This window comes from Macaca thibetana, chromosome 6, assembly GCF_024542745.1.
Source record: "Macaca thibetana thibetana isolate TM-01 chromosome 6, ASM2454274v1, whole genome shotgun sequence".
NCBI classification, from domain to species: Eukaryota; Metazoa; Chordata; class Mammalia; order Primates; family Cercopithecidae; genus Macaca; species Macaca thibetana.
In genome coordinates, this window is record NC_065583.1 from 141,849,118 (window position 1) to 141,864,652 (window position 15,535).

The 15,535-nt window shown below is 43.6% G+C and overlaps 1 protein-coding gene and 1 non-coding gene across 2 annotated transcripts; both read right to left on the minus strand.

Annotated features, from left to right (window-relative positions):
* Positions 1 to 10,914: 10,914 nt before the first annotated feature.
* RPL37 (ribosomal protein L37) lies at positions 10,915 to 13,472 on the minus strand. The gene is made up of 4 exons (XM_050793431.1): positions 13,325 to 13,472; positions 12,621 to 12,756; positions 12,332 to 12,416; positions 10,915 to 11,032 (listed from the first exon to the last, which is right to left on the minus strand). Exons 1-4 carry the CDS (start codon positions 13,325 to 13,327, stop codon positions 10,963 to 10,965), a joined length of 294 nt encoding a protein of 97 aa, XP_050649388.1. The 5' UTR covers positions 13,328 to 13,472; the 3' UTR covers positions 10,915 to 10,962.
* Positions 11,115 to 11,194, minus strand: LOC126957788 (small nucleolar RNA SNORD72). Its single transcript, XR_007726953.1, has one exon. It is a non-coding gene; the product is annotated as a small nucleolar RNA SNORD72 (small nucleolar RNA).
* Positions 13,473 to 15,535: the final 2,063 nt, after the last annotated feature.

Here is a 15,535-nt window from a genome sequence, read left to right on the forward strand (position 1 = left end):
AAACAGGGCCACACTGGGTGTGAAGCCTGTTTTATAAAGTCCTTGTTTACATTCATGGGGACAGCCCTCATGACCTCACTACCTCCTAAAGGCTCCACCCCTCAATGCTAGAATAATGGGACATTAAGTTTCCACTTGAATTTTGGAGTGAGCTATTGTTAGAATATTTATCCCCATCAAAATGTAAGTTGAAATTTAATTGTCATTATAACGGTGTTAAGTGGGACCTTTAAGAGGTGATCCTGGCTGGGCAAGGTGGCTCACACTTGGAATCCCAGCACTTTGGGAGACTAAGGTGGGTGGATAACTTGAGGTCAGGAGTTCGAGACTAGCCTGACCAACATGGTGAAACCCCATCTCTACAAAAAAAAAAAAAAATTTGCTGGGTGTGGTGGCATGTGCTGTAGTACCAGCTACTTGGGAGGCTGAGCCAGGAGAATTGTTTGAACTAGGGAGGTGGAGATTGCAGTGAGCCAAGATGACACCACTACACTCCAGCCTTGGTGACAGAGCGAGACTCCATCTCAAACACAAACCAAAAAAGAAGAGGTGATCCTGCCCTCATGAGTAGAATTAATAAGGGTGAATTCAGCCTCCTTTTGTCTCTCTTGCCCTTCTTTCTTCTGCCATATGAAGATGCAGTAAGAAGGTCCACACCAGCTGCCTGCACCTTGATCTTAGACTTCCAGTCTCTAAAACTGTAACAGTATAAATTCCTGTTCTTTGTAAAGTACCCAGTCTCAGGTATTCTGTTATAGCAGCAAAAAAACAGACTAAGACAAAGGAACACAAACATACAAACCATAGCAAGCTCTAAGCTGTATTAAAATGATATTTGGGACCAGGCGCAATGACTCACACCTGTAATCCCAGCACTTTGGGAGGCCGAGGCGGGCGGATCACCTGAAGTCGGGAGTTCGAGACCAGCCTGACCAACATGGAGAAACCCCATCTCTACTAAAAATACAAAATTAGCCGGGCGTGATGGTGTATGCTTGTAATTCTCGCTACTCGGGAGGCTGAGGCAGGAGAATCGCTTGAACCTGGGAGGCAGAGGTTGCAGGGTGAGCCGAGATCATGCCATTGCACTCTTGCCTGGGCAACAAGAGCAAAACTCCATCTCAAAAAAAAAAAAAAAAAAAAAAAAAAAAAAAGATAATTGGTAAATGTCAGAAAGGGGCCTGCCATTCCTCTCATTCCTCCAGGGCTAGGCTTCTACAATGTGGGTGGCTTCTCCGGCGTTAGGCTCCTGCCATGTGCACTGACCAGAGGCACCTCGTGACTACAAGCTTCCCAAAGAACCTTTTTGAGCAGCTTCACAGCAGAATGCTGTTGACAAGGCAGCTCCTTGGTGCCACTGGTGCTCCTTCTGGTGGTTTTCCAGAATGTCCCAGGGGCAAGACACATCATCTAGTGAGCTATGTTGCACTTTTCCTGACATCTAGATCTCAGCTCTGGGCATGCGGAAGACTCTTCTTTGGGTGCTCTATCAGCTCCAGGGGCAGTGGCTACTCCATTTCTGCTTTCTCTTTATTCTACAGAGTTTTCTTTAACTTTTAATACCCAGTCCCTCATTACCTGAATCCCTTAAACTTTTCATGTTCAAGTTACTGTGTTGTTTTTTTCTTGTCACTGAACTCTGATACGCTGTTTTTATTAGATGTTTAAATGTTTTTTATTTTACATTCTGCTGCTGACCAGAGAAATGTTTAAATTTTTATACACTACATGTTATTTATATGTATGTAGTAAATTACCGTGTTTTAGTCCAATAACTAAGGTGTTTTTTGTTGTTGGTTTTTTTTTTTTGTTTGTTTTTTGAGACAAGAGTTTTGCTCTGTCACCCAGGCTGGAGTGCAGTGGCGCGATCTCATTTCACTGCAACCTCCGCCTCCTGGGTTCAAGCAATTCTCATGCCTCAGTCTCCCGAGTAGCTGGGATTACAGCTGCTTGCCTCCACACCCAGCTAATATTTTGTATTTTTAGTAGAGATGGGGTTTCAGCATGTTTTCCTGGCTGGTCTCAAACTCCTGAGCTCAGGCAATCTGCCTGCCTTGGCCTCTCAAAGTGCTGGGACTACAGGCGTGAGCTACCATGGCTGGCCCAAGGTTTACCTATTGCAAAGAAATAAGAAAATCTTGGTTATTGGACTAACGCATGGTAGTTCACTACATACATCTAGTGCCTGTCTATGCTTGCATCGACAGATTTTCAACACTGGTCTGCACTCAAGACATTGAAAAATGCCAGAAGGCAGAATGTGATACTATCCTTAAATCTCCAGGTAGTTCATCTATTCGGACCCCAAGAGTTGTCTCTCTGACAAATATGAAATCTATTCAAATTTTAACTGTTCAAAAATGTTAAAACTTGAGGATTTTACTCCACAATATGTGCTCTTCTAGAACCTTTCCTGTGGTAGTGGGGGGATCAGAAAAGGGCAGATTTGATCTAATCACAGTTATTAGAAAATGGCTTGCTATTACCTTTTAGATGAGCTAACCCAATGCTAAAATTATTATTATTGAGACAGAATCTCACTCTGTCGCACAGGCTGGAGTGCAGTGGCAAGATCTCGGCTCACTGCAACCTCCGCCTCCCAGGTTCAAGCAGTTCTCCTGCCTCAGCCTCCTGAATAGATGGGACTATGGGGCGCGCCACCAAGCCCAGCTAATTTTTGTATTTTTTAGTAGAGACAGGGTTTCAACATATTGACCAGGGTGGTCTCGAACTCCTGACCTCATGATCTGCCTGCCTCAGCCTCCCAAAGTGCTGGGATTACAGGCGTGAGCCACCGCGCCTGGCCCAATGCTAAAATTATTATATGTATTAATGGTGTCTTAGATCTCTGTACTTTATGGCTTATAATTAGCATTGTGATTCCACATCTAGGCCATATCCTAAGTATGGATTCTATTTAAGACAAATTTGCTGCAAAATAATATTTCATTGTACAATATCTTTATTAAAGGAATGCATTCCAGCAACACTGTCACCATCTTTGTTACCAAAGAAATATATCCTTTTAACAAATAATCTGTATCTTAGTTTTTTCCTTTCCAAAATAAATGGTGTATATCAACTCTCGTACGATTCTAAAAGCATTGTGCTGTGCTGCCTCACAGGGGTATGTTCCCAGAGGTTTCTCTCTAGAGCAATCCTAATAGGACAATTGTTCTCTCTGAGGCTTCTTGCTTCCCATCGCTCCTCCCTTGGGGAACTGCTGCTTCTCTGTAGTTTGCTTCCCTGTGACACAGGGACCATAGTTTCTGCTCTAATTACACCTTTTCCACTCTGAGGTAGCCGAACCATATACTACATTGCCTTAGTCCTGTTCACCCATGGTGATTCTTTTCCATTTGCCACCCGGCCTCTTCCTCCTTAGTCACTTCGTTTTTTTGTTTTTTTTTTTTTTGTTGTTGTTTTTTTTTTTTTTTGAGAGACAGAGTCTTGCTCTGTCGCCCAGGCTGGAGTGCAGTGACAGAATCTCGGCTCACTGCAACCTCTGCCTCCTGGGCTCAAGCAATTCTCCTGCCTCAGCCTCCCAAGTAGCTGGGATTACAGATGTGTGCCACTGCACCTGGCTAATTTTTATATTTTTAGTAGAGACGGGGTTTCGCATGTTGTCCAGGCTGGTCTCAAACTCCTGACCTCAGGTGATCTGCCCACCTCAGACTCCCACAGTGTGTGGGATTACAGGTGTGAGCCACTGCGCTCAAAACGCTCCTCAGTCACTTCTAACAATTGTCCTCACTTGAGGAAGCTGGCCTTTCTCCTGTACCCTGTTTTACCAGTTGTCTTTTTAAAAAGTAACTTTCCTCCAAATAACTTACTAATTGTATTCATATAGCACTCCTCAGGAGCTCAAATAATTTTAATCATTTTTTAAGGCAAAGAAAATACTTTTTACATTTGCTAGATGTTTATTTGCAGAGCTACATAAATGTAACACCATTAGAATGGGATTCTTCCTACTTTGGGAAACTACCAAAATAGTCACACACACTCTCACACACATATACCCCAAAGAAAATATATCCAAGAACGTGGTCACAGTTTTCAGTTTTTATCATTTAAAAAAATTTTTTTATATCCCAGCCCTCACATGTAAGACTGGTCAGTTTTTAGAATCCTCAGCCATATCAAGGATATAGAAGGGGTCCAGGATAGAGACCAATGAAGAAATTTCTTTGAAGAGAATTATAAGTGCTCAATTCAGCCTTCTTGGACAAAGGAGTTACTACCTTCTACTTTGAAACCCAGTGAACTTCAAGGAAACCCTTCAGAGAACTTTGAAATGTGTTTTCTACAACCATTTAGTTGGGGAGCCCAGACAGGGCTGCTGCCATGCGATCTCCCTGAACTTGTTTATTTTTTCAGGCCAGGGATGTGGGAATGTTTCCTGAGGACCAGATGTGTGACACTCAGGACAGAGTCAGCATTAAATAGCCTCAAGAAGTAAAGAAAACCTCAGGACAGAGGCTGGATACTAGGGGCTAGGAAATAATTACAGACTTTTTTTTTTTTTTTTTTTTTTGAGACAGGGACTCTCTTTGTCACCCAGGCTGGAGTGCAGTGGCACAATCAAGGGCTCACTGTAGCCTTGACCTCCCAGACTCAAGTGATCCTTCCACCTCAGCCCCCTGAGTAGCTGGGACTACAGGCACACACCAGCATGCCCGGCTAACTTTTCTGTATTTTTAATAGAGAAGAGGTTTCACCAGGTTGCCCAGGCTGGTCTCAAACTCTTGGGCTCAAGCGAATGGCACCTCTGAGCCTCCCCAAGTGCTGGGATGACAGGTAGGAGCCTCCGAACCTGGCAGAAGACTATTTTAAATTGAGATGGGTCCATCAGATACCAGGGAACTACAGGAGAGGTAACCCAGCAGAGAACCTCCAAAGAGGTCATACAAATGCCTGAGAGAGAAAAGGTCGGTTTAATTATCTGCAGGGTCCAGGGATTATGAAGCCAGCCAGCCAAGGAAGAACCACCCCATCTCCTCACTCCTCACCTTTCGTACCTCCAGTCTACACTTTAATCCCACTGAGGAGTTAACTTGCAGTTCACAGTTCCAGAAAAGTATAAGGAGAAAGCTGAAATCAGAGGCATCATGCCCTCTCCACTGCCAGCTTGCGGTTTAAAGCAGGCCCGAGCTGGAAGAAGTGAGTTAAGATTATGTTCTGATGATTACATAGGACTGCACATATTACTTATTGAAATAAAACTGTTTTCGCAACCAATCATGATGAAGATATTTTCTGTTATCTGTGAGTAATCTAAAAATGTATGGGTCAGGTCAAGTCTTCATCCTAGGGCACCAGAGTATACTCCCACCATATAAAGACACAAAAGTAAAAGCAATCTTTTAATCTCAATCCAATCCACACATGATGCTTATTCTACATACTCATGTACATGAGAACCATTTTTTCATGGCAACTTTTCTTGTCAAAACATCCTTTTTCTTACAAGGAAGATTTTGTTTAAGTCCTTCCTTTTTTTTTTTTTTTTTTTTTTTTTTTTTGAGATGGAGTCTCGCTCTCTTGCCCAGGCTGGAGTGCAATGGCATTATCTCAGCTCACTGCAATCTCTGTCCCTCTAGGCTCAAGTGATTCTCTTGCCTCAGCCTCCTGAGTAGCTGGGATTATAGGCATGCACCACCACGCCTGGCCAGTCTTTCCATTCTTAGTTCCTGAGGTTATTCATAGTCTTCACCCTGTGCTTCTCTTGTATTATGATCCAACTTCTTCGTTAAAAAAACAAACAAACAAAACACCTAAATATAATCCAAATGTGAAATAGCCTCTTTCTCTGAAACAAATTCTTCAGTAAAATAATTCTGTAATATATTAGTTTCCTTTTGTTACATGAAGTTATGCCATTATAAAGGAAAGTTTCAATTACAGGCAAGGTTAAACTCTGCAAGCAACCCAAAACTCAAAAAGGGCTGAATAAGTCAATCAGGTAAAGACAAAAGAATGGCTCCTTATCATTCAGCTTTCTTAACCACCTTTCTAAAGGTTCCTCCATCCCCACTGTCTATTATGCTCATGGTATCCTTGTCTTTACACACTTATCACTATCTGTAACTGCCTATTATGTCACCTTCCACATACATACATATAGTACATGCATACATGATTGAAATGTCAGAGCAGGGTCTTTGTCTTGTTTTCCACTTAAAAGTTTCTGGGCATAGAATAGCTTTTGACACATAGTGGTCACTAAATAGGTATTTGCTTCATGAATGAAGGGCACCATTTAGTCAGTAAAAATAAAAGGGAACCACAGAATAGGTAAACTTCCGAGTGTCTAGTGTTGTCTTTAAACTAAGCTCCCCATTCCTCACTGCCCAGTCTCCCGACCTCTTGGCAAACTGGTTTTTCTTTGATGCTCTAACATGAGAGAGGTTTATGAAAAGTAAACACTAGCCTAAATTTTGCCAAATCCAGAATTTTAAAATATATCTTCATTCTCTTTGGCCTCAGCCACATGTGACCGATTGCCCCTCTCAAACAATCTCCTTTCTTGGTTTGTGTGACTACGTCCAATTCTAGTTTCCTGAGCTAATTCTGCAACCACTTAAGTCAACTGTCAACTTTAAGAGGGCAGGAACCACATCTGGTTTTGCTCCCACTGTATCTCTAACATGGCTTGGCACACAGTAGGTGCTCCACACATACATATGTGAACAAATGAACTTCTCCCTCTCTCTACTTCTGTCTCCAATGGACAACTCCCCACATCTTACTTTGAGCCTCTAAATTATCTTTTGTTTTTGGAGTCTGTAAATTTACAAATGGTTTCCATCAATACTAAATCAAGGATAGTTACTGAAGTTCATTGATGAACTCAAGTTCTCTTGCTTACTCTGATGTCTAAATGCCTATCAAATCTCATTATTACCTCATTTCCATGCTTATATTTTTACCATTCTAACTCTTAAAATCAGTTTCCATTCACAATTGTTACTTCCAAATGTAGATATCCAGTCCTGACTTTCCAACTCAACTGCTTCCTAAACACTTCCCTCCCCCTTGGTGTCCCCACAGGCATGTCAATAAAACCCAACTTTACTATTTTCCCCTTATTACCTCTTTTCTATATTCCTTATCATCCTATATCTCAATGGAGCAACCACCTCCTCCCTTGCTTTTGTCCAGAAACCTAAGGCATCCCAAAACACCTGTCTCCCTGTTATTTTTGAGGCTTGCTGTATTAGACACAATGCTGTTGTTACATATATGATCTCATGTAATCCTCACACACCTTATGAGATGCAGAAAATCATACAGAAAGAGGAACTTGGAAGTTAGCTACTCACTTGCATTCAAGTTTCAGATCAGAGAACTCCCCAACAGCCCCACAGCCACTGCCTTAGTCTGAGTCATGATTTTCACATGAACTATTTAAGAACCTGTTACCTAGTTTGCAGCTTCAAGACTCATCAATGCACACTAACACTTTCCACATTCATCTTGCTAAACAACTATTCCTAACATTCTGCTTTAAATCCTCCATAATTTGTCAAGACAAATTCTTCATAATCTGATCGCTGCTTTTCCCTCAATTCTTTTCTTACCAACCCTACATCCACCTTCTTCTAATCTGACACCCAGGGTGTCTGCAGTTTCATAGCTATGCCCTCCTCTGACTGGTTACCCTTATGTCAGCTGTTTCATTGCTGGCAAAGCCACTTACCTCCTCTCTCATCACGATTTCTTCAAGTCTTCCCTGGTTCAGCTTAAATCTTAGCCTGGCTTCACCTATTAAGTGACAAACTCCTTTCCAATGCTCTCACAGCAACTGGTGCATTTATCCATCATAGTGTGTGTGTGTGTGTGTATGAACAATATGTAATTATCTGTGTCTCAATTAGAGGTGAGGCCTCTGAAGAAATTGTACTTTCAACTTTGGCTCAATAGTTTACTGAATGAATCTGCCCGTTACTACTTTTTATTAAGTGCAGGGCAGTTACTGTGGGAGTTACAATTAAGGTATGGTTCCCAAAGGTTTTCAATGCCATAGACTCAACCTTTCTATTTATTTTTTTTTTGAGGCAGAGTTTCGCTTTTGTTGCCCAGGCTTAAGTGCAATGGCGTGATCTTGGCTCACCGCAAACTCCACGTCCCAGGTTCAAGCCATTCTCCTGCCTCAGCCTCCCGAGCAGCTGGGATTACGGCATGCACTACCACGCCCGGCTAATTTTTTGTATTTTTAGTAGAGACAGGTTTCTCCATGTTGGTCAGGCTGGTCTTGAACTCCTGACCTCAGGTGATCCGCCCACCTTGGCCTCCCAAAGTGCTGGGATTACAGGCGTGAACTACCGCACACCACAGATTCAACCTATTAGCCTTTCTAATTTTGTAACTTTACAGAACATAACCAGTTACATGTGTAAACAGGTAGTCTGCTTTATTTGACAGTCGGGGGCAAATCAACCTGACTTTGTGAACTGAGATGGGAGGGAAGTAGGGGCTGGAGGGAGGCTTTTCAGGCAGAGGACAGAGTTGAAAAGCATATGGGGTACTTAGGAAAAATAAATTTAACATTTATTTAAATTTAACATTAAATTTAATTTTTGCACACCGAAACACAACACTGCAGAAAAAAGCATAATTTCTGCTGAAAAATTTAAACTATAATGGGTGTTTATACATAACTATAACTTAAGGCAGGACTAAGTGCTGTTAAAGACAAATATTGACAACAGGTGGGGTGTGGTGGCTCGTCCCAGTAATCCCAGCACTTTGGGAGGCCAAGATGAAAGGATCACTTGAACCCAGGAGTCCAAGACCAGCCTGGGCAACAGTTTTAACTCCATCTCCAATGCAAAATCCACTGCTTATTTTGTTTCATTTGAAAATTTGGCAGCGATTCTCCTGCCTCAGCCTCCCAAGTAGCTGAGACTAAGGCACATACCACACCCAGCTAAATTTCGTATTTTTGGTAGAGATGGGGTCTCACCATGTGGGCCAGGGTGGTCTCGATCTCTTGACCTCGTGACCCGCCCACCTCGGCCTCCCAAAGTGCCAGGATTACAGCTGTGAGCCACCACACCTGGCCTCAAGGGTTATTTACATGAGGGTCAGGGTACTTTCACAGCCTGGGCAACAAGAGTGAAGGTACTTTCACCAGACTGAAAGTCCAGTCTATCTTCAATAGACTATCTTCACTTTAAAGTTTGGTGACGACAGCCAGGCGCAGTGGCTCACGCCTGTAATCCCAGGACTTCGGGAGGCCGAGGCTGGCGGATCACGAAGTCAAGTTTGAGACCAGCCTGGTCAACATGTTGAAACCCAGTCTCAACTAAGAACACAAAAAGAATTAGCCGAGTGAAACTCCATCTCTACAAAAAACACAAAAATTAGCCAGGTATGGTGGTGTGCATCTGTAGTCCCAGCTACTCAGAAGGCTGAGGCAGGAGAACCACTTGACTTGAGCCCAGGAATTAAGAGGCTGCAGTGAGCTGGGATTGTACCATTGCACTATCTCTAAATAACAAAGGCAATGGCAACTGGACTCTAACCATACATCATCCCTTTTTTTTTTTTTTCTCGAGAGTCTCGCTCTGTTGCCCAGGCTGGAGTGCAGTGGCACAATCACGGCTCACTGCAAGCTCCGCCTCCCGGGTTCACGCCATTCTCCTGCCTCAGCCTTCCGAGTAGCTGGGACTACAAGCGCCTGCCACCACACCCAGCTAATTTTTTGTATTTTTAGTAGAGACGGGGTTTCACCGTGTTAGCCAGGATGGTCTCGATCTCCTGACCTCATGATCCACCCCGCTCGGCCTCCCAAAGTGCTGGGATTACAGGCGTGAGCCATTGTGCCCAGCCCTAACCGTGCATCTTTAAAGTATAGTCTCACATTACGGGAAGAAGCCCAAGAGAGATTTAATCAGCAGGGTTTCTTTACCAGTGAATGTTCAGAAGCTGAGACCTGAAGGGTAAATTACGAGTTAAAATACAGGATGAGAGTAACAATTAGGTAGCACATTATAAAGCCATTCCAGGTTACACGTAAAACGGATACCCTTCCAAGGCCAGGTTAAGAATCTCAGATGTTCTAGTATTCAAGTTCCCTTCAATTGCCCCTGCCGTCTCACTCAGCAGTTGGTTGACTTTGTCCCTTTATTTCTTAAAAAAACCCCAACCCTGTCAATAATCCACCAAAACTGTGAAGGCATGACAGCAAGTTTCAGCGCTTCCTTCAGCACAGAAACACCCAAGTTAATTTAGTTGAGGGCTAAAAAAATTCGACCAAGTAGTCCCACATCATTGCCTTTAGTCTACAAATCTCAGGGTTTTTACTTGATTTTCCTTTATTTCCTGCTCAATCTTTACTTGTACCCAGCCCTACCTTTTCTCAAACCTACTTATTTCTGAGTCACACCTAGCAGGCTTTTTTCACTTAGCTAGTCACCTTACACAGCCCACCAGCCAGGTGTGCCAAGTGAGCATTAGATACTAGGATTAGATCATCTTTTGAAAAACAGAAGCCACCTAAACTCCTACCTGTATGTTTCCAGTGGTACTCCGAGGCTCTATGTGACCAATAATCATCCCCCTAAAGTCATGACAGTATAGCAAACGAACATGCTACTAAAGGTAATTTAAACATCATGCTCTTTCCAATTTACTCGAATGTCTTAAATACCCATCTATGCCACATGAGCTGTGCTATTTTAATCTGCTGTACTGTCTTCCAGTGCCCTCTGCTTCAAGGACTCCTGGAATTCTGCTTGTTAGTCATTGCCTTAAAACGCGTTACAACCCCAGTCCAAAGGAAACATTCCAAAACAGTCACTTAACAAGTAAATCTGATATTAAGCTAGCCCAGTCCTTAAACCTACATTATTTCACTGATACTACAAGTCTAACTGATTAAAAATACCTCAGCACACACCAGATATGTATTTTTTAAAACCAGAACATTTATTGCATGACTAATCGTTGACATTCTTAAGATGAACTAGATGCTGCAACAGCTGCCCTCTTGGGTTTAGGTGTTGTTCCTTCACGGAATCCATGCCTGCACGATGTCAAAAACAAGAACAAGTTACTTCAGCAACATCGATGAATCAATTTTAATTTTTGTTAAACAGATTTCAATGCGCTTATCTCAGTTAAATGCTGAAATCAGTACTGCATTCATATGTTCAGACATTTATTTTTACAACATCACTGATAAGCTGCAATTCTTCACTTTGCTTAAAGATACCCATTTTCAGATATAGTTAATCGCAATTGCAATTAAGGCTCAAACACTTATTTGGCTATACTAGTCAAGGGCCAGTATGTTTGTGCTTACTTGGCAAGAGATCAAAGATTATTTGTGAAAATGGTTCCCTATGCTGAGAATAGATCACAACCGCTTTGACTAAGCAAGGAAAAAACAATGAGCATGTTTAATGGCAGACATTTTCTAAACCAAGAGCTTTGCATTTTAACTTACTAAACATCCATATCTACTCTAAGAGAGGTCAACTATCCTACTTTTAAAAGCCTGGCTTCAGTTCAAGCTCCTAACTCCTATATCGTACTAACAGCCCATTCAACATTAAGCCCACAAAAACGTATGACTCTAAGTGCAAAGAAAGTTGCTTCAGCACATGAACACATCTATGGCTGTCCTTAAGGCAACAGCAACAATCAGGGCTGTTTTCTATAGCACTCTTGCCCACAGCCACTATACTGAAGATTGAACAAAGCCTGACTCCCAGATCTTATTCACTACTGTCTTGACAAATTTTGACACCAATTAAAGATAAACATAATAAATATCAACTCTTTGGGACCCTGGCTCAAAAAATGCTCCTGAAACTTAATTTATACTATTGTTTAGTGAAAAAACTAATAAAATCCAAAGTAACTGATCTCAAGGTTACAGTGGCAGAAGATAAAAGTTTTCAACATCTGGCCTGCGGCGGTAGCTCCCGCCTGTAATCCCAGCACTTTGGGTAGGCCCATGGCTTCAGCCCAGGAGTTCTGAGATCAGCCTAGGTCATGGCAAAATCCCATTCTCTACAATAAATACTAATTAAAAATTAGCTGGGCATGTGGCAGCGCACACCTGTAGTCCCGGGTACTCGGGCGGCTGAGGTGAGATCACCTGAGGCTGGGGAGACTGAGGCTGCAGTGAGCCGTGATCGTGCCACTGCACTCAAGCTTGGGCAACATAGTGAAGCCCTGTCTCAACAGCCACCAAAAATAAAAATGCTTCCAACAACTCATCCCCAGTAACCATCAGGGTAGTGTTATTTTTACAAGTAAACACGAGGGTTTCATTCAAGCCCATAGGACCAATTATGATCGAACATACAAACTGTACCTGAATCTGCGGTATACAATTTTTAGGTGCCTCATTCGACCAGTTCCGGTGGTATTTCGTCTTTTAGCCTTGGCACTCCAGTTATCTAAGACAAAGTTCAGAAAAGATTTCAAACGGTTTTCCCCCACACACCTTGTAGGTATTGTTAACACACGAGTTTTATGCCACCTCATCGGCATACAGATGTACAAGTTTTAAGATAGGCACCAAATGAAGTTCAAACCTATGCCCCCACTTAAGTGCAATACAAACAAAAGCTAACACAGTTGGTCTGAAAAATGTTACTTACACTTTCTCTTGCGCTTGGCAGGGTAGCCACATTTGCCACAGGTCGACTTCTGAAGGTGGTAGGCCTTAGAGCCACAGCGGCGGCACAATGTGTGCGTCTTATTGCGACGCTTTCCAAACGATGACGTTCCCTTCGTCTGCACATTAAAGGAATAGCTAATTATGAAACGCGGCAATTTCTAGATTTACTCGAGTTCTTCGGGAAACCAAGCACTGATAAAATCTAAAGGCAATCATAAAGGTCGGAACTGTGGGAGAAGACTCCACGAATTCCAAGTCAGAGACCACTACCAGCATTTCACGTTACCTAAAGCCCTCCACAAGAGTTGCAACGTTCTGAAATATACCTTATCTTTATAGACTCCGGCCAGACAGCATCACCAATGAATTATTTGTTACACACAGCCAAACATTCCCAAACTCCTTCCTTCAGCTCCCAAACAAGGCTAGAGCTATGAAAGGTCTCCAAAGGTTGTACAGAAGCAAGGGACACAATGCGGCTCTAGCTCCACAATTACGGCGGGATCGGTCCCCCAAGCACCAATTAGCAGCCATTCTTCTGGCTCTTGAGGGCCACTGCATGCCTCTTTTCTGCCCACCAGTTCCCCTTATCCGGAATCTTGCCAGACCCCCAAGGACAGCAGACAGGGAGGCACAAAGAACGAGGATGGAACGCGATTCACACAGACCCTCGTCACAACTCACCATCTCGCTTCTGCAGCCGAGACCAGAGAGACCGGAAGAGAAGGCACTTCCGCTATATCACGCTCAGAAGCTTCCGCCCAGGGAAGTACTTCCTGCGGAGGGCTGTGCAGCGTTCCCAAGCGTCCGTCGCCGTAGTGTCGGTGGGGTCAAGAGGAGGATGCGGTACCAGGCGCGGCCAATCGCGTCTTCAGTGCCGGAAAGGTGGGTGGGACTCCCAGTTGGCTGGCGACCGGTTGGCCGAGTGTTTGCCTGCCCCGCTTGGACCGTGAGCGGCTTTTCGTGCCGCCGTTCCTGGTGCTACTGTTACTGCTGATCGGTTTCGCGCGTTAGCAGGCAGATCTGTTGCCGTACCGTGGATTACTGTCGTCTGGGCACATGGAGAACCTGGAATGCGTGGCTGGCCCTGCCTGGGGGTACACGCACCGACTGAGCGTCCCCGGCGTGTAATGACCGTGTGCGTCTGGGATCAGCCCTATTCAGGAGAAAGCAACTTCTCCAGCCGCCTCCTCATTCCGATCCCGGAAGCTCTTGGCCGACGCTGACTCTCCCTGTGAGAGGTCGCGAGGAGTACGGAGGCCTGGAGCTGGAGCTTAGGATGTAAAGGGAAAGGCAAATAGTGATTTTTGTTATTGTTGTCGTTACTGTAGTAAATCAGAGGCAAGTTATCTGATCCCATATTTCATTGTGCCGAGGAATCACACATGGAACTTGTTCAATGGTTTCCAGGGGCCTGGCCCCGTGGCTTAACGCCTGTAATCCCAGCACTTTGGGAGGCTGAGGCGGGCGGATCTCTTCAGCCCAGGCGTTGGAGACCAGCCTGGGCACATAGGGAGACCCTGTCTCTACAAAAAATTAGCCAGGCGTGGTGGCGCGCGCCTGCCATCCCAGCTACTCAGAGGGTGGAGGTGGAGGTCGCAGTGAGCTGAGATGACGCCATTGCACTCCAGCTTAGGTGACTGAGTGAGACTGTCTCAAAAAAAAAAAAAAAGAAAAGAAAAGAAAAGAAAACTAAAAATAAAATGTTGCCGGAGCTGCTTTTCTTTCTTGGAGGTTCTAGGAGGGAGAATCTGTTTCCTTTCTCAGCTTCTAGAGACTGCCCAAACTCTGGTTTATTGCTCCCTTGCATCTTCAAAACCTGTGATACTGTAGTTTCCCTCCTGTTTCTGTGGGGTTTAAGTTCCACCACCCTCAGTGGATGCCTGAAACCACAATACCAAACCCTATATATACTGGTTTTTCAGTACATGTGTACCTGTGATGAAGTTAGATTTATGAATTAGGCACCATAAAAGATTAACAACTAATAGAGCAATCATAACAGTATACTGTAATAAAAGTTATGTGAGTGTGGTCGGTCTCTTTTTCTGGAAATACCTTATTGTCCTGTACTCACCTGTTTTTAAACCATGGTTGACCATGGGGTAACAAACCCTGAAATCCTGCAAAGGGAAACCTTGGATAAGTGGAGACTACTGTAGGCTTTCTCACATTGCATTACTGTTTATTCTGCATCCCTCTTTTTCTTTTCCTTTTATTTATTTATTTTTTTTTTTTGGTAGTAGAGACAAGATCTCACTATGTTGTCCAGGCTGGTCTTGAACTCCTGAGCCTTCCTGTCTTGGTCTCCCAAAGGGCTTGGGTGCCCTGCCACTCCTCTCCTACTTTTAAGGCCGCCTGTGATTACATTGACTCCACCCAGATAACTTCCTTATCTCCAGTTTGGCTAATTAGCAACCTTAATTCCCTCTGCAATTTTAATTGTCCTTTGCCACATAATCTAATTTATTCACAGGTTTAGGGGATTAGTACCTTGTTATCTTTGGAGACAGCCATTATTCTGCCTACCACAGGGGCTGTGAGAAATGAGGTCAGTGTAGAAAGGGTAGGACAGGTGTCAACCATTAAGGAACCAAGCAGTGTGACAGGCATTATGTCAGTCTCTTTACTCCAGACATTCCCAGAATTGAAGACAGGAGAGAGAATGACTTTTCCTCCTCTCTAGTGTGAGGTGGTTCTTTTTGGTGTATGTCAAATCATGTAAATTTTGCCCTGGTCAAGCAAACTCTTGGCTTTCTAGAGGTCTATGAAGGCTAGTCAGACCCTCCAACTTTCTATACAATTGCTAGGTTTAAGTCAGGACTAGAGACTATATCAACTTTTTTTTTTTTTTTGCGCGACAGGATCTCACTGTGTCACCTGGGCTGGAGTGCA